Below are 20366 nucleotides of genomic sequence, written 5' to 3' on the forward strand. Positions count from 1 at the left end.
TTGCTCCTTTGGATAATAAAGTATATTAATTTAGTAGAGTTACACATAGGAGGGAAGAACACTCGGCTCGCCTCCTGCCACTGTCAACCACCTGCCAGTGCCTCAACTAATGCCGCACTACCTAACAGGAAGACAAGAGGCGGGAATGGAAACACGCGGCTCCACCAATCACAGGAGGCGATACAGGAGGCGACCAGCGGCTGATCGGGCTCTGCACCAATCACAGGCCGTGTTACTTGTGAGCCGCGCGTGCTCCAGTGTTTTGGGGGCAGAGCAGGAGTGGGCTGTACCACGTCCTGAGCAGAGGGGGGAGGCCGAGGGCTTTGTTGTTGTTCTGGGGGATGATTTTCCGGCTCCGCAGCGCTCCGTCCTGGGCTCCAGCAATATGAAGGATGGAAGAAGACGACGTGACCATCAGAGAGCAGAACTTTCACAGCCAAGTTAGAGAATGTATAGTAAGTTGCCTCCCGGGAACTCGTGTTGTGTTGTGGTCACTGTCACACTCTGGTCGTGCTCTGCGCGGTGCGGCGCCGGTTTTGTAGCACAGGCTGCGCTGTTCCCATTGATTCCAGTGCAGTCTCCCATATAGGTGTCATGTGCACAGAGGCTGCAAGTGTCAGAGCAGTGTGGTGGCCTAGACATGTGCGACCCTGAGACCCCCGACCTGCATCCCCAGGACGTCACCGGGCTGTGCACTCCTGACCCTGAGACCCCCGACCTGCATCCTCAGGACGTCACCGGGCTGTGTACTCCTGACCCCGAGACCCCCGACCTGCATCCTCAGGACGTCACCGGGCTGTGTACTCCTGACCCCGAGACCCCCGACCTGCATCCCCAGGACGTCACCGGGCTGTGCACTCCTGACCCTGAGACCCCCGACCTGCATCCTCAGGACGTCACCGGGCTGTGCACTCCTGACCCTGAGACCCCCGACCTGCATCCCCAGGACGTCACCGGGCAGTGTACTCCTGACCCTGAGACCCCCGACCTGCATCCCCAGGACGTCACCGGGCAGTGTACTCCTGACCCTGAGACCCCCGACCTGCATCCCCAGGACGTCACCGGGCTGTGTACTCCTGACCCTGAGACCCCCGACCTGCATCCTCAGGACGTCACCGGGCTGTGCACTCCTGACCCTGAGACCCCCGACCTGCATCCTCAGGACGTCACCGGGCTGTGTACTCCTGACCCTGAGACCCCCGACCTGCATCCTCAGGACGTCACCCGGCTGTGTACTCCTGACCCTGAGACCCCCGACCTGCATCCCCAGGACGTCACCGGGCTGTGTACTCCTGACCCTGAGACCCCCGACCTGCATCCTCAGGACGTCACCGGGCTGTGCACTCCTGATCCTGAGACCCCCGACCTGCATCCCCAGGACGTCACCGGGCTGTGTACTCCTGACCCCGAGACCCCCGACCTGCATCCTCAGGACGTCACCGGGCTGTGCACTCCTGACTCTGAGACCCCCGACCTGCATCCTCAGGACGTCACCGGGCTGTGCACTCCTGACCCTGAGACCCCCGACCTGCATCCCCAGGACGTCACCGGGCTGTGCACTCCTGACCCTGAGACCCCCGACCTGCATCCCCAGGACGTTACCGGGCTGTGCACTCCTGACCCTGAGACCCCCGACCTGCATCCCCAGGACGTCACCGGGCTGTGCACTCCTGACCCTGAGACCCCCGACCTGCATCCCCAGGACGTCACCGGGCTGTGCACTCCTGACCCTGAGACCCCCGACCTGCATCCTCAGGACGTCACCGGGCTGTGCACTCCTGACCCTGAGACCCCCGACCTGCATCCTCAGGACGTCACCGGGCTGTGCACTCCTGACCCTGAGACCCCCGACCTGCATCCTCAGGACGTCACCGGGCTGTGCACTCCTGACCCTGAGACCCCCGACCTGCATCCCCAGGACGTCACCGGGCTGTGCACTCCTGACCCTGAGACCCCCGACCTGCATCCCCAGGACGTCACCGGGCTGTGCACACTGGACTCTGAGACCCCCGACCTGCATCCTCAGGACGTCACCGGGCTGTGCACTCCTGACCCTGAGACCCCCGACCTGCATCCCCAGGACGTCACCGGGCTGTGTACTCCTGACCCTGAGACCCCCGACCTGCATCCCCAGGACGTCACCTGGCTGTGCACTCCTGACCCTGAGACCCCCGACCTGCATCCTCAGGATGTCACCGGGCTGTGCACACTGGACTCTGAGACCCCCGACCTGCATCCTCAGGACGTCACCGGGCTGTGCACACTGGACTCTGAGACCCCCGACCTGCATCCTCAGGACGTCACCGGGCTGTGCACTCCTGACCCTGAGACCCCCGACCTGCATCCCCAGGACGTCACCGGGCTGTGCACTCCTGACCCTGAGACCCCCGACCTGCATCCTCAGGACATCACCGGGCTGTGCACTCCTGACCCTGAGACCCCCGACCTGCATCCTCAGGACGTCACCGGGCTGTGCACTTCTGACCGTGAGACCCCCGACCTGCATCCTCAGGACGTCACCGGGCTGTGCACTCCTGACCCTGAGACCCCCGACCTGCATCCCCAGGACGTCACCGGGCTGTGCACTCCTGACCCTGAGACCCCCGACCTGCATCCTCAGGACGTCACCGGGCTGTGCACTCCTGACCCTGAGACCCCCGACCTGTATCCTCAGGATGTCACCGGGCTGTGCACACTGGACTCTGAGACCCCCGACCTGCATCCTCAGGACGTCACCGGGCTGTGCACTCCTGACCCTGAGACCCCCGACCTGCATCCCCAGGACGTCACCGGGCTGTGCACTCCTGACCCTGACACCCCCGACCTGCATCCCCAGGACGTCACCGGGCTGTGCACTCCTGACCCTGAGACCCCCGACCTGCATCCCCAGGACGTCACCGGGCTGTGCACTCCTGACCCTGAGACCCCCGACCTGCATCCCCAGGACGTCACCGGGCTGTGCACTCCTGACCCTGAGACCCCCGACCTGCATCCTCAGGATGTCACCGGGCTGTGCACACTGGACTCTGAGACCCCCGACCTGCATCCTCAGGACGTCACCGGGCTGTGCACACTGGACTCTGAGACCCCCGACCTGCATCCTCAGGACATCACCTGGCTGTGCACTCCTGACCCTGAGACCCCCGACCTGCATCCCCAGGACGTCACCGGGCTGTGCACTCCTGACCCTGAGACCCCCGACCTGCATCCTCAGGACGTCACCGGGCTGTGCACTCCTGACCCTGAGACCCCCGACCTGCATCCTCAGGACGTCACCGGGCTGTGCACTCCTGACCCTGACACCCCCGACCTGCATCCTCAGGACGTCACCGGGCTGTGCACTCCTGACCCTGACACCCCCGACCTGCATCCTCAGGACGTCACCGGGCTGTCCACTCCTGACACCCCCGACCTGCATCCTCAGGACGTCACCGGGCTGTGCACTCCTGACCCTGAGACCCCCGACCTGCATCCTCAGGATGTCACCGGGCTGTGCACTCCTGACCCTGACATCCCCGACCTGCATCCTCAGGATGTCACCGGGCTGTGCACTCCTGACCCTGACATCCCCAACCTGCATCCTCAGGACGTCACCGGGCTGTCCACTCCTGACACACCGACCTGCATCCTCAGGACATCACCGGGCTGTGCACTCCTGACCCTGAGACCCCCGACCTGCATCCTCAGGACGTCACCGGGCTGTGCACTCCTGACCCTGAGACCCCCGACCTGCATCCTCAGGATGTCACCGGGCTGTGCACACTGGACTCTGAGACCCCCGACCTGCATCCTCAGGACGTCACCGGGCTGTGCACTCCTGACCCTGAGACCCCCGACCTGCATCCTCAGGACGTCACCGGGCTGTGCACTCCTGACCCTGAGACCCCCGACCTGCATCCCCAGGACGTCACCGGGCTGTGCACTCCTGACCCTGAGACCCCCGACCTGCATCCTCAGGACGTCACCGGGCTGTGCACTCCTGACCCTGAGACCCCCGACCTGTATCCTCAGGATGTCACCGGGCTGTGCACACTGGACTCTGAGACCCCCGACCTGCATCCTCAGGACGTCACCGGGCTGTGCACTCCTGACCCTGAGACCCCCGACCTGCATCCCCAGGACGTCACCGGGCTGTGCACTCCTGACCCTGAGACCCCCGACCTGCATCCCCAGGACGTCACCGGGCTGTGCACTCCTGACCCTGAGACCCCCGACCTGCATCCCCAGGACGTCACCGGGCTGTGCACTCCTGACCCTGAGACCCCCGACCTGCATCCCCAGGACGTCACCGGGCTGTGCACTCCTGACCCTGAGACCCCCGACCTGCATCCTCAGGATGTCACCGGGCTGTGCACACTGGACTCTGAGACCCCCGACCTGCATCCTCAGGACGTCACCGGGCTGTGCACTCCTGACCCTGAGACCCCCGACCTGCATCCTCAGGACGTCACCGGGCTGTGCACACTGGACTCTGAGACCCCCGACCTGCATCCTCAGGACATCACCTGGCTGGGCACTCCTGACCCTGAGACCCCCGACCTGCATCCCCAGGACGTCACCGGGCTGTGCACTCCTGACCCTGAGACCCCCGACCTGCATCCTCAGGACGTCACCGGGCTGTGCACTCCTGACCCTGAGACCCCCGACCTGCATCCCCAGGACGTCACCGGGCTGTGCACTCCTGACCCTGAGACCCCCGACCTGCATCCTCAGGACGTCACCGGGCTGTGCACTCCTGACCCTGAGACCCCCGACCTGCATCCTCAGGATGTCACCGGGCTGTGCACTCCTGACCCTGACACCCCCGACCTGCATCCTCAGGACGTCACCGGGCTGTGCACTCCTGACCCTGACACCCCCGACCTGCATCCTCAGGACGTCACCGGGCTGTCCACTCCTGACCCTGACACCCCCGACCTGCATCCTCAGGATGTCACCGGGCTGTGCACTCCTGACCCTGACACCCCCGACCTGCATCCTCAGGACGTCACCGGGCTGTCCACTCCTGACACCCCCGACCTGCATCCTCAGGACGTCACCGGGCTGTGCACTCCTGACCCTGAGACCCCCGACCTGCATCCTCAGGATGTCACCGGGCTGTGCACTCCTGACCCTGACATCCCCGACCTGCATCCTCAGGATGTCACCGGGCTGTGCACTCCTGACCCGGACGTCACCGGGCTGTGCACTCCTGACCCTGAGACCCCCGACCTGCATCCTCAGGATGTCACCGGGCTGTGCACTCCTGAACCTGAGACCCCCGACCTGCATCCCCAGGACGTCACCGGGCTGTGCACACTGGACTCTGAGACCCCCGACCTGCATCCTCAGGACGTCACCGGGCTGTGCACTCCTGACCCTGAGACCCCCGACCTGCATCCTCAGGATGTCACCGGGCTGGGCACACTGGACTCTGAGACCCCCGACCTGCATCCTCAGGACGTCACCGGGCTGTGCACTCCTGACCCTGAGATCCCCGACCTGCATCCTCAGGATGTCACCGGGCTGTGCACTCCTGACCCTGAGACCCCCGACCTGCATCCCCAGGACGTCACCGGGCTGTGCACACTGGACCCTGAGACCCCCGACCTGCATCCTCAGGATGTCACCGGGCTGTGCACTCCTGACCCTGAGACCCCCGACCTGCATCCTCAGGATGTCACCGGGCTGTGCACTCCTGACCCTGAGACCCCCGACCTGCATCCTCAGGACGTCACCGGGCTGTCCACTCCTGACACCCCCGACCTGCATCCTCAGGACGTCACCGGGCTGTGCACTCCTGACCCTGAGACCCCCGACCTGCATCCTCAGGATGTCACCGGGCTGTGCACTCCTGACCCTGAGACCCCCGACCTGCATCCTCAGGACGTCACCGGGCTGCCCACACCTGACCCTGAGACCCCCGACCTGCATCCTCAGGACGTCACCAGTTGTCACCGAGCTGTGTACACCTGACCCTCAGACCCCCGACCTGCATCCTCAGGATGTCACCGGGCTGTGCACTCCTGACCCTGAGACCCCCGACCTGCATCCTCAGGACGTCACCGGGCTGCCCACACCTGACCCTGAGACCCCCGACCTGCATCCTCAGGACGTCACCAGTTGTCACCGAGCTGTGTACACCTGACCCTCAGACCCCCGACCTGCATCCTCAGGATGTCACCGGGCTGTGCACACCTGACCCTGAGACCATCGCGGTAAAAAGCGCAGCATGTTCATTCATTTTGCGGATTTCTTGCTGATTTCCCATTATATTATTGCATTGAGAACCTCTGGAAAAATTCGCCAAAAAAAGCGAGAAAAACGCAAGCGGTTTTCTTGCAGAAAATGTCCAGTTTTGCTCAGGAAATTTCTGCAAGAAATCCTGAACGTGTGCACATAGCCTTACATGAAAGACCCAGTTCTCATCTGTGGTTTAATGCAACATTTTCCATCTCGCCACAAATTAAATCGTATATTGATTTTTAGTGAATTCAGACTTCACCTTGCAGGTCTTCAATTGCCAAAAATAGCAGCAGCCTGGACCAGGGCTGTGGAGTCAGTTGGTGTCCATTTTGGTGCAGTCGGTATAAAGTGGACCTAATCCAACTCCAATAATATACACTGCTCAAAAAAATAAAGGGAACACTAAAATCCCACATCCTAGACATCACTGAATGAAATATTCCGGTTGTAAATCTTTATTCATTACATGGTGGAATGTGTTGTGAGTAATAAAACCTAAAAATTATCAATGTAAATCACAACTAATATCCCATGGAGGTCTGGAGTTGGAATGATGCTCAAAATCAAAGTGGAAAATGAAGTTACAGGCTGATCCAGCTACAGTGGAAATGCTTCAAGACATGGAAATGATGCTCAGTAGTGTGTGTGGCCTCCACGTGCCTGTATGACCTCTCTACAACACCTGGGCATGCTCCTGATGAGGTGGCGGAGCGTCTCCCAAGGGATCTCCTCCCAGACCTGGACTAAAGCATCCGCCAACTCCTGGACAGTCTGTGGTGTGACGTTGGTGGATGATGCGAGACATGATGTCCCAGATGTGTTCAATCGGATTCAGGTCTGGGGAACGGGGGGGCCAGTCCATAGCTTCAATGCCTTCATCTTGCAGGAACTGCTGACACACTCCAGCCACATGAGGTCTGGTGTTGTCCTGCATTAGGAGGAACCCAGGGCCAACCGCACCAGCATATGGTCTCACAAGGGGTCTGAGGATCTCATCTCAGTACCTAATGGCAATCAGGCTATCTCTGGCGAGCACATGGAGGGCTGTGTGGCCCTCCCAAGAAATGCCACCCCACACCATTACTGACCTACTGCCAAACCGGTCATGCTGAAGGATGTTGTAGGCAGCAGATTGCTCTCCACGGCGTCTCCAGACTCTCACATGTGCTCAGTGTGAACCTGCTTTCATCTGTGAAGAGCACAGGGCGCCAGTGGTGAATTTGTTAATTTTGGTGTTCTGTGGCAAATGCCAAGCGTCCTGCACGGTCTTGGGCTGTGACCACAACCCCTCAACTGTGGACGTCGGGCCATCAGACCATCCTCATGGAGTCGGTTTCTAACCGTTTGTGCATACACATGCACATTTGTGTCTTCTGGAGGTCATTTTGCAGGGCTCTGGCAGTGCTCCGCCTGTTCCTCCTTGCACAAAGGCTGAGGTAGCGGTCCTGCTGCTGGGTTGTTGTCCTCCTACGGCTCCCTCTACGTCTCCTGGTGTACTGGCCTGTCTCCTGGTAGCGCCTCCAGGCTCAGCCTTTTGCTGATCTGTGCTTTTAGTTGAGATGAATCTGTGCTGCACTTTATGCACATGCTCAGTAGTGACCAGTGATGTGGGGTGGAAGTCATGGAAATTGAGAAGTCGGAGGTTTGGGTTGCCAACTCCTCAGCCCTGCTTTGGACATGTCATCTTTGTTCTATTTCCCGCTCTATTTTGGTAGATGTGTATTATATTATTTTCCTACTGAAAATTCTGCATAGGGAGTTAAAGGGAAAGTTTTATTCGGATAAGGAGCCTGTGATTACTAGGGAAAAAGGTGTAACTGTTTGCCCAGGACAGAGCAGGTCAGAGTGTGTGAGATCAAGCTGCTTTTTTGTTTTCTTCATCATACTTATTTCTATAGTTTGCTTCTTTTTGAGGCTCCTGTATGTATCTGCTGGGAGAAGTCCTGACACAAAAGTCAAAGTTTTTCACAAAAGCTGATTCAAACTACACTAAACAAAACTAAGTTTGTTACTAGATAAGCAGGTGCACAAGTAATGCAATTTGCAACGATATAATGTGACTGCTGTAATCGGACCTCTGCACAGTTCTTGCCTTATACTGTGCAGCTACCTCTCTGTACTAGGTGCTATTAACCAATAAAGTAACACTTTATAGGAAAGGAGTGATACATTTCATAGATGTTCTAAGGCCGTGTTCACACGTTGCGGTTTTTACCGCGGAACCGCAGCGATTTTGCCGCTGCGGGTCCGCTGCAGTTTCCATTGCGTTTACAGTAACATGTAAACCCTGCGGAAACCGCAAACAGCTGTGCACATGCTGCGGGAAAAACTGCGCGGGAACGCAGCGGTTTACAACCCGCAGCATGTCACTTCTTTGTGCAGAATCGCAGCGATTCTGCACCCACAGGAATGCATTGATCCGCTTACTTCCCGCATGGGGCTGTGCCCACCATGAGGGGAGTAATGCGGATAATGTGCAGATAATACCCGGGGTGGAGGAGAGGAGACTCTCCTCCAGGCCCTGGGAACCATATTTGTGTAAAAAAAAAAAAGAATTAAAATAAAAAATAATGATATACTCACCTCCCAGCGCTGTACGCGGCCGTCCGGTCTCAGGTTGCTATGCGAGTAGGACCTGCGGTGACGTCGCGATCACATGACCGTGACGTCACGAAGGTCCTTCTCGCACAGCATCTTTGGAACCGGACCGCCGCCTGCAGCGCCGAGGAGATCGGGACGTCAGAGGGTGAGTATATAATTATTTTTAACATTACTATTGATGCTGCATATGCAGCATCAATAGTAAAACAAGTGCAGGATAAACCCGCAGCGGAAACAGCAACACAAATCGAGATAAATCTGCAGGGATAACCGCAGCGGGTTTGCCCTGCAGATTTATCAAATCCGCTGCGGGAAAACCCGCGGGAGAACCCGCAGCCCCCTTCCTACGTGTGCACATAGCCTAAAGGGCACAGAGTGGTGGTAAAATAAATAAAACTCTCCCTTTCCAGACTGCCGCTGCTCTTCCGTGTGTCCTACTCTTGTCACCCGTTTGGTCTCTTGGCCTCCTTCTTCTGCTAGGGCTTGTCAGGTGACCACTGCTGCCACTGACTGACCGCAGTGGTCACGTTTGGTCTAAGCCAGACCTTTTAGTGAAATATGGTCACTTGAGCACCCCTGCCAGAGTAAGCCAGGATGCCGACAGGGGACACGGAATATAGTAGGTTATGTTTTTATTTATTTTTTAAATAAATCTCCACCACCCTGGGCCCATTTCTTTTACCAGCACCCTGGGCCCACAGCCGTCATCTAGTGTACCTGAGTGTAGCCCAGCAAAGTTCAGACAGAAGAAAGGGCATGTTGGATTTTTCTTTATGATGAAAGTTTTAGTTGTCAGTGTATACTCCCCCTCTCCACCTGTAATCGTGCCATCTGCATGGAGTTTGTATGTTCTCATTGTGTTTGCGAGGGTTTCCTTAAGAGTCTTCTGTTTCCTCCCACTGATGAGTGATACTGAAAACTGTTCAGTGGAGCACAGTATATAGGTGTTACATAAGCTCCGGAAACAAAGTGCCGCTGCCTTGTTACTTTAGTATTTGTATATACAAACACAGTCATTCATTTTAAACTTTAGAAGTTATAGCCACTTTTCTTCAGTAGTTTTGATTTTTTTGGGTTAATATCATGAGACCCCTACTGAGCATTCAAATAAGTTTTCCAAGATCAAAGAGATGTACTGACCCATATACAAGTGCTTCTCACAAAATTAGAATATCATCAAATGGTTAATATATTTCAGTTTTTCAATACAAAAAGTGAAACTCGTATACCTCCCAGATTCAAAGCCAGATCTCACGGCAAACTGATGCCCTATGCTCACCCTAAGTAAAAGCGGTAACTGATGAAGGTCAGAGTGACCGAAACATTTTTGTTTGTACTACATTTTGGACTACATTAAAGTTCATCCTTACATCGCTAAGTTGAGTGCCGGGTTTATATCTATGATTTTTCACAGACTGTGTGCCTATGAAAAACTCATGGAGACATGGGTCTGTGAAAAACACGTACAGCACACGCATCGCAAACTGATGACCAAGCAGAAGAGAAGGAGCTGCTCTGTTGCTGTGACTTCCCAGGAAGCTGGAGAATCACCTGCAGGAGCGGTCTGTGACAATCTGAGCTGCGAGACAGCATTATAGGGCAGCACATGCAGGTAGTCAGCCGCCACCTGCCAATAAGTGCTTCGCCCCATAGGGAAAAAAATGTCCCGGATTAACCCTTTAAAAAACTAATGTATCAGTATCTAATTTGATGTAAGTACACTACGGTTCCAGAGTTTAGGGTCACCCAGACAATTTTGTGTGTTCCATGAAAACTCATACTTTTATTAATCCAATGAGTTGCCAAATGAATTGAAGATCGAGTCCAGACATTGACAAGGTTCGAAAAAAAGATTTTTATTTGAAATAATAATTTTCTCCTTCAAACTTTGCTTTCGTCATAGAATGTTCCCTTTGCAGCAATTCCAGCATTGCAGACCTTTGGCATTCTAGCAGTTAATTTGATGAGGTTATCTGGAGAAATTTTCCCCCATGCTTCCAGAAGTCCCTCCACAAGTTGGTTTGGCTTGATGGACACTTTTTGCACCATAAGGTCAAGCTGCTCCCACAACAGCTAAATGGGGTTGAGATCTGGTGACTGCGCTGGCCAATCCATTAGGCCGGTTTCACACTTCAATGGCTCCGGTACGTGAGGTGACCGTTTCCTCACGTACCGGAGCCACTGACACATGTAGACACATTAAAATCAATGCATCTGTGCAGATGTCATTGATTTTTTGCGGACCGTGTCTCCGTGTGCCAAACACAGAGACATGTCAGTGTTCGTGGGAGCGCACGGATTGCATGGACCCATTAAAGTCAATGGGTCCGTGTAAAACACGTACCGCACACGGACGTTGTCCGTGTGCCGTGCAGGAGACAGCGCTACTGTAAGCGCTGTCCCCCCCACTGGTGCTGAAGCCGCGATTCATATCTTCCCTGCAGCAGCGTTTGCTGTAGAGAAGATATGAATAATCGTGTTTAAAATAAATATCCATGTGCCCCCCCCCCCCCCCCCTGTGCGCCCTTCCCCCCCCACGTGACCGCTCATACAGGAGAAGGTGCGGCCAGGACAGGAAGCAGCACCAGCCAGGGAGGGAGCCAGGTGAGTATTTTAACAACAGCGGGGGGTGGGGTGGGAGGGGGATGGACACATGGATATTTATTTTAAACACGATTATTCATATCTTCTCTACAGCAAACGCTGCTGCAGGGAAGATATGAATCGCGGCTTCAGCACCAGATGCTGGTGCGTGTGGTACCCAGCACGGTGCGTTTGGTACCCAGTGGGCCCACGGGCAGCACACGTGTGCCACACTGATGTGCCACAGAAACGCACCAGCACACGGACACGGAAAATTCCGGTACCGATTTTTCCGGTACCGGAATTATCTGGACGTGTGAGACTGCCCTTACAGATAGAATCCCAGCTGCCTGCTTCTTCCCTACATAGTTCTTGTATAATTTGGGGGTCTGCTTTGGGTCATTGTCCTGTTGTAGGATGAAATTGGCTCCAAACAAGCGCTGTCCATAAGGTATGGCATGGCGCTGCAAAAGGAGTAATAGCCTTCCTTATTCAAAATCCCTTTAACCTTGTACAAATCTCCCACTTTACCAGCACAAAGCAACCCCAGACCATCACATTACCTCCACCATGCTTGACATCTAGTAGACCATCAGATCTGGTAAATATCAAAAGAGAAAAGGAACTACATAATGATGTGGACACCTAAATCTTTATTAGTAGAAAGAACATACATATAAAACAATACAAATAGCCCTGACCGTATTGTTCTACATCTATAAAGTAGACAGTATGTTCTATGATAACGTGAGACCAAGGCCTCTAATGAGCTCAGGATGTGACTATAATTGCACAACTAGTCCCAATAATAATATAACGCGTGCTAAGCCCAAGCATGATCAGAGATGGACATAAACATTAACGTGAGTAATCCCATATTATACCCACATATTGCTCAGTTGTATAACGTGTACATGAGATTAAAGCGACTCCATTGAAAACATCAGACAAAGCCCATAACCAGATCTAATGAAGGCATAGCAAAGATCTCCTGCAAGGAATTACCCAAAGTAGTTCTGTCTCGTGTCACCTGACTAGCAATCTGATTACAGGCAGAATAAAGGATGCGGAATAGGAAAGGCCATGTAATGGGATATAAAGATCATGGTGAAAATAGGCTGGGGAAAAGGATAGCTGTACCTATTGCATGTGTAGCTGTCACAGGATGCTTGTTGGACACCCCAGCAGTAAAGACATTGTCCAGTGTAGAAAATAGATGTTTATATACCCAATTACAGAATTTGAGTTAATAGCCAATCCTTTGTTGAGATCCTAATTTCTTGGCCAGATTAGATAGAAGTTGCATAAAGTGTCTCCTTCCTGTGACATGGCACAGTGTGTTGCATTGTGCACTTAGGCCGGGTTCACAGTAGCGTTTCTGTGCGCAGCGTATGATCCGCATACATCCGCATGCGTCTTGTGTACATATCTTTAACATGGTGCACTCAGGGACATGCGTCGTTTCACGGTGTGCGGCGAACGCAACATATTGCATTTTTTTGAGGCGTCAAATATTGTGCAATCATGCGCATGTGGAAGAGTGCGGCAAAAAAAAAGCATTACTGTCTGTAGAAACGCATTCGTACGCAAAGACATGCGTTCGATACGCATCCGTACTTTAGACTGCACATGTCAAAGAAATGTCACCAACTCCACCATGCACATAAAAACCACAGACGCATGCCAAAATGCATTCAAATGCATGCACACACAGCGTTTATTTTTTGTGTCATGTGTAAGCTAATGCTGAGGCGTAAGCATGCGTTTGCATACGTTTTGGCATGTGTTTGTGCATGCAGATACACTGCGCAGAAACGCTAATGTGAACCTAGCCTTCGCGGGGCTCTGAATTGCGTCGTCAGGTTGGAGAGGTAGTTGAGTATTCTCATTACTGCTCCATTCTTTCTCTGTGTCACTGCCGATAACGGCACAGACCCATCTATATACATAATTGTCTAAGGGTCACTTCCGTCTGTCTGTCCTTCTGTCACGGTTATTCGTTCACTGATTGGTCTCTGCAGCTACCTGTCATGGCTGCCACGACCAATCAGCGACGGCCACAGTCCGATTAGTCCCTCCCCTGCACTCACTGCCCGGCGCCCGCTCCGTAATCCCCTCCGCTCACACAGGGTTAATGGCAGCTATTAACCCTGTGTGTCCCCAACTACGGTATTTACTATTGATGCTGCCTATGCGGCATCAATAGTAAAAATGTCATGTTAAAAATAATAAAAAAAACAAAAAACCTGCTATACTCACCCTCCGCCGCCTTTCTCGCTCCTCGCCACGCTCCCGGGACCGCTCCATTGCAAGCGGCAGCTTCCGGTCCCAGGGCTGGTGTGCGACAAGGACCTGCCGTGACGTCACGGTCATGTGACCGCGACATCATCATAGGTCCTGCTCACACCAGCCCTGGGACCGGAAGCTGCCGCTTGCAATGGAGCAGTCCCGGGAGCACGGAGAGGAGCGAGAAAGGCAGCGGAGGGTAAGTATAGCAGGACTTCAACGGGCTATAGGTGAGTATATGTTTGTTTATTTATTTTTTTAAGTCTCTATACTACGTGGCTCTGTGCTGGCCAATATACTACGTGACTGGGCAATATACTACGTGACTGGGCAATATACCGTACTACGTGGGCTGTGCTATATACTATGTGGCTGGGCAATACGTGACTGGGCAATATACTACGTGGCTGGGCAACATACTACGTGGCTGGGCAATATACTACGTGGCTGGGCAACATACTACGTGGCTGGGCAACATACTACGTGGCTGGGCAACATACTACGTGGCTGGGCAACATACTACGTGGCTGGGCAACATACTACGTGGCTGGGCAACATACTACGTGGCTGGGCAACATACTACGTGGCTGGGCAATATACTACGTGTACGTGGCTGGGCAATATACTACGTGGCTGGGCAACATACTACGTGGACATGCATATTCTAGAATACCCGATGCGTTAGAATCGGGCCACCATCTAGTAGAGAAATAATTATCCATTCTGTCGTGGCATTTCAGAGCAGCGTTCTCCGGATCAGAGGTGGTCCTGGTGGATAAGTGATAACTTTTAATGTGGGAATAACCCTTTATACACTTGTCAGAGTTTGTGTTATTTTAGACTGTTAGATGTAATGAGAGAGGGAAAGAGAGGAGAGAGGCCTTATGTGATAGTGACGGGAAGTTATTAGACCGATGGAGAGAGCGTGGGGTATTATCTATAAATATGAGAGGTAGTCTAATGCTGCGCTAAAACAATCTGGTTTGAATGTTGAGCGGAGTTTGTATCGCTCTCTGTGTGATGGACAGATACTGTTTCTGGTTAGCCAAGTGGCCCCTGCAAAATTAGTATGGGGGTGATGAGCCCCCAAGTACCCCTCAGTTACATGACTTTGGTAAGAGCTTGTTTCTATTTGGAGACAGGGTGAGGTGTGCTGTACTTCATGATAGTGGTAAAATTTCTTTGTCCCGGGGGGGGGGGGGACAATACAGATCGGTGATCTGACAGATCACCGATCTGTCTCAGAGCGCTGCAGCGTTACCAAGTGCCTGCTCCGAGCAGGCGCTTGGTAAGGCACCTCCCTCCCTGCAGGACCCGGATCCGTGGCCATCTTGGATCCGGGACTTGCTGCAGGGAGGAAGGTAGGAGACCCCCGGAGCAACGCGATCACATCGCGTTGCTGCGGGGGTCTCAGGGAAGCCCGCAGGGAGCCCCCTCCCTGCGCGATGCTTCCCTGCACCGCCGGCAAATCGCGATCATGTTTGATCGCGGTGTGCCGGGGGTTAATGTGCCGGGGGCGGTCCGTGACCGCTCCTGGCACATAGTGCCGGATGTCAGCTGCGATAAGCAGCTGACACCTGGCCTATATCGGCCGCGCTCCCCCCGTGAGCGCGGCCGATCGCCTATGACGTACTATTCTGTCCTTGGGAAGTAGGGCCCACCCCACATGGACGGAATAGTACGTCTAATGGCAGAAAGGGGTTAAAAAAAAAAAAAGTAATATCTGCAGATTAGCTTTTTTTTTTTTCTCTCTACGGTTGTATTTATTTATTTATTTATTTTTTACAATTTTTGCAAGGTTGTTTCCACCAATCTCTCCCAATGTACAGTCTGAGTTATATCAACGCTGCAGTTTTTTACTTGGAACCAGAGGTGACTCCAGGTCACCAATAAGCTGCAACCTTAGAAGGAAGATAGACTTTTTAATGACTGTCCAATAATATGGAAAATCTGATGGTTCAGAACCTGTCCGGACCCTTTTAGGCTGCATTCATTTATATCTGCAGTTTTAAAGCTGAAGTCTTAAACCGGTAAAGTTTTACTTTTATTCTACCTCCACATATGTAGCAAATATTTTAATTGTACCTGCCTGAAATCGACTGGGCATGAATTTCGGCAAGCTGGAAAGCCCCCATGGAAAATGTTAGGATTAGTTTCAGCTTTGTGGTATTGTGCTTTGGGGTAGTGTGGTGCCACCTGCAGGTCATTTTCCTTACTGCAGGTTTATGAAAATTAATGTTTAACCCTGCTGTTCTGTTGGTCAAAAATGACCGACTTTGAACTTAAATATTCTTTAAAATATTCAAGATGCGTCTCTGAAACCCGTGGCCGACCGACCCATCCTCATTTAAGTCAATCAACCACAAGTTTCAGAACCGCATCTTGAACACCCCAAAAAATACCAAAGTTCAAAATAGGTCTCCCCAGACCGAACAGAACAGCAGGGTTAAAATGTATTTTGTGATATCGTGGATGTGTGGTTTGTTTGGCTATGTTCTTTCTGAAGTGGGCAAGTTTACCTTTTAAATGGTGTATCATTTGTGTGTGTGTGTGGGTGCAGTATGAACGAAGATACAAAGTAATCACCGAAAAAGAGTGTTTTGAACTAATATAGAAGGATTTTTCTTCTAATATTTTGTTGGCAGCACATTAATTCTGGAGGACCATATGTTTTAGCTGACATAATTTTGGTTTTCATGTGTACATTTTTTTTCTCAGTCATCCTCGCTTTATTCCACTGTATTTTTCTTTTTTCAATTTAATTATAAATGACCAGCTTGTTCTACGATTGGAAATTGATGGAGCTTGTAAGGCCTGTCAGAAACTTTATCTTTAGGGATTCATGTCGCTTGTCTTCGTAGCTCCATTATGGGGGGTAATACCCTGACAGCTGTCTCCAGCAAAGTGCTGTTACGCTGGCGAGTAAAACCACGTTATTATGTAAATGTAGCAATCCCTCACTTGTTTCCGTCAAATTAATCTCCACTTGTTCTCAGCAGCAGAAAATAATTGTTTGATCTGTAAATGCTTTAATTGGCTTTTAAAGTGGATATTCACTCCTCTCTTCTGCGGATATTTCATGTGTTAATTGATAACCTGAATGGATGCCCGGTTTCTGAATTTATAGCCTGATCATCTCATTAGTGTTACGAGCATCACCTTCCCTGTTCTGCCTTTTAATATTCTATTATTATAGAGGACAGTGATGGTGGCAGTTTGATCGCTGCTTTACTTCTTAACCTGATGGCCTACAATATTAATAATTTCTTATTAATAATGGCAGATGGATAAATCGCCTCTTCTATGTAGATGGTCACCAGATCAGTAACTTGAAACAATCTCTGCATAAAAAGTTCACATCCTACAGATCTTAAATTCCACGTTGCAGTTTGATTTTCCATAAAGTATAAATAAGATATACACTGTGTGCGGAATTCTTAGGCAAGTTGTAATTGAATCACGATACTTTTTATACATGTTGTCCTACTCCAAGCTTTTCAGGCTTGAGAGCCAACTACCAATTAAGTAAATCAGGTGATGTGCATCTCTGTAATGAGGAGGGGTGTTGTCTAATGTCATCAAAACCCTATAAGGTGTGCTTCATTATTAGGCAACTTCCTTTCCTTTGGCAAAATGGGTCAGACGAGAGATTTGACGGACTCTGAAAAGTCCAAAATTGTGAGATGTCTTGCAGAGGGATGCAGCAGTCTTGAAATTGCCAAACTTTTGAAGCGTGATCATCGAATGATCAAGCGTTTCATGGCAAATAGCCAACAGGGTCGCAAGAAGCGTGTTGGGCAAAATAACTGCCCATGAATTGAGGAAAATCAAGCGTGAAGATGCCATTTTCCACCAGTTTTGCCATATTTCAGAGCTGCAATGCTACTGGAGTAACAAAAAAGCACAAGGTGTGCGATACACCGGGACATAGCCAAGGTAAGGAAGACTGAAAAACGACCACCTTTGAACAAGAAACATAAGATAAAACATCAAGATTGGGCCAAGAAATATCTTAAGACTGACTTTTCAAAGGTTTTATGGACTGATGAAATGAGTGACTCTTGATGGGCCAGATGGATGGGCCAGAGGCTGGATCAGTAAAGGGCAGAGAGCTCCACTCCGACTCAGACGCCATCAATGTGGAGGTGGGGTACTGGTATGGGCTGGCATGACCAAAGATGAACTTGTGGGACCTTTTCGGGTTGAGGATGGAGTGAAGCTCAACTCCCAGACCTACTGCAGGAAGACAACTTCAGTGGTACAGGAAGAAGTCAGTATTGTTCAAGAAAAACATTTTTTTCATGCAGGACAATGCTCCATCACATGCCTCCAACTACTCCACAGCGTGGCTGGCCAGTAAAGGTCTCAAAGAAGAAAAAATAAAGACATGACCCCCTTGTTCACCTGATCTGAACCCCATAGAGAACCTGTGGTCCCTCATAAAATGTGAGATCTACAGGGAGGGAAAACAGTACACCTCTCGAACAGTGTCTGGGAGGCTGTGGTGGCTGTGCAGCGCCCCTCGGTCCTGGTCGTTGCAGTAATGTCATTTCCCTCTAGGGGGGAGTGATGTTACTTTTGGAGTCAAACAATGACAACCGAATCCAGGTATCACAAACATGCAACACATTTCGCACTCCATGCCACCAGGGGGAGCTAAGCTCCTATTTATTAGGGCACTCTTCACATTTAGGTAAAACTAGTGGCCTGGATAGGAAGTTAGGCAGTTGCTGGCTGAGCTTTGCTCAGGTAGATGGTCCCTGACAGGGGTGGGAGCCTGTCAGAGGCCTAGACAGAGGGACACGGAGCTGCGCCTGCCCTAAGTGCGGCAGTTCCTAAGAAAGGACACGACAAGAGAACTGTATTGTAGAGAGGGTGAAGAAGTCATAGCAAAGGAGTGGATACCAGGAGGAGTTCTGCCCTACACAGGCTGCCTCCTGAGGTGCAGGATCCCTGTACCCGGAACACCGAGGGAGCAACAATCCTTTATGCCTTGCTCCAGAGACCGGCAGGACAGCTAATTGCAAGTTACTGATCCGCCCCTACACCCAGGAGGCAAGGTGGCACCCACGAGAGGCCGGGGCATGATAGAGTCCCTGTAAAAAGCCTCAAGCCACCGGTCATACGGGTTTGTCCTATCCATCTGGGGGACAGAGAGAGAGATAACATTTGTGAGGACCTTGTGAGAGGCTTAGCAGTAGGGTACTACAACATCCAGGCGCTAGAAGAAGGCTACTGATTTTCTACCTGGATAAGGGGACTCTGGACTTGCTTCCAAACTCTGCCTGCCCTGTGGTCTGTGCTCTGGACTGTGGATGCTGAAGCCTTCAGTAAAGGTAAAGAGACTGCAACCTCGTGTCCTCGTTCTTTTCTGCGCCTCTCACCATCCACCATCTACACACTGGGAAGCCTTTGGGACATACTTCACCTGTGGGAAGGTATACCATCTAGCTGCCATAACATCACCCAAGCGGACCCCTCAAAGCAGCGTCGGTCACCCTGACCGAATACCACAGGTGGCGTCACAAACATATCCCTTTAAAGACCTTTCCCTTTTACACGGACGTCCCAAGGGCCATGGACTGGGTCAGCCACCGTGACATCCCCCTGTAAACCGAAGGACCCGGTACAGAGTACCCCACGGCCCTAGATGGGGCGATCCAGCTGCTGCACGCAATGTTGATCGTAAGCAGATAAAACAACTGACAGAATCTATGGATGGAAGGCTGCTGAGTGTCATCATAAAGAAAGGTGGCTATATTGGTCACTAATTATATTTTGGTTTTGTTTTTTCATGTCAGAAATGTTTATTTCTAAATTTTGTGCAGTTATATTGGTTTACCTGGTGGAAATAAATACTGTATATACTTGAGTATAAGCTGAGATTTTCAGCCAAAATTTTTGGGCTGAAAGTGCTTATACTCGAGTCATGATAGGCAGTGGGGTCGGCGGGTGAGGGGGAGAGAGGACTGTCATATACTCACCTAGTCCCGGCGCTCCTGTCGCTGACCCTGCCTGTCCCATGGTCTTCAGGTGCCGCAGCTCTTCCCCTGTTCAGCGGTCACATGGTACCGCTCATTAAAGTTATGAATATGGACTCCACACCCATAGGGGTGAAGCCGCATATTCATTCCTGTAATGTGCGGTGCCAGTGACCGCTGACAGAGGAAGAGCTGCGGCACCCGAAGACCATCTGTCCGGGATAAGGAGCCAGGTACGCCGGAGCAGGTAAGTATCTCATATTTGCCTGTCCACGTTCCACCCGCCGGGCGCCACTCCGTCTTCCGCGTCCTCTTGCAGTGACTGTGCAGCTCAGAGGGCGCGATGACGTACTAATCTGCGCCGCCCACTGCCTGATCAGTCAGTGCGGAGAGATGCCGAGACGGGACGCTGAGGAGCTGCGGGCAGCAAGAGAGGTGAGTATGTCTTTTTTTTTATTTTTTTATTGCAGCAGCATTATATATGGCACAGCTTTATATGGAGCATCTATGGGGCAATAATTAATGGTGCAGAGCATTTTATATGGCACAGCTTTATATGGAGCATCTATGGGGCAATAATCAACGGTGCAGAGCATTTTATATGGCACAGCTTTATATGGAGCATCTATGAGGCCATAATGAACGGTGCAGAGCATTATATATTGCACATCTTTTATATGGATCATCTAT

At 52.1% G+C, this 20366-nt stretch overlaps 1 protein-coding gene across 1 annotated transcript in view; it reads left to right on the top strand.

Moving 5' to 3' along the window:
- Nucleotides 1-260: 260 nt before the first annotated feature.
- The window catches only part of LMBR1 (limb development membrane protein 1), a 163990-nt gene continuing 143884 nt past the window's right edge, over nt 261-20366 (top strand). Inside the window, exon 1 of the mRNA XM_069729727.1 lies at nt 261-455. Within this exon, the coding sequence (XP_069585828.1) occupies nt 393-455 (63 nt within the window). The 5' untranslated portion in view covers nt 261-392. The remainder of the gene's footprint in view (nt 456-20366) is intronic.

The sequence above is a fragment of the Ranitomeya imitator genome, chromosome 6 (genome assembly GCF_032444005.1).
Source record: "Ranitomeya imitator isolate aRanImi1 chromosome 6, aRanImi1.pri, whole genome shotgun sequence".
NCBI lineage: Eukaryota > Metazoa > Chordata > Amphibia > Anura > Dendrobatidae > Ranitomeya > Ranitomeya imitator.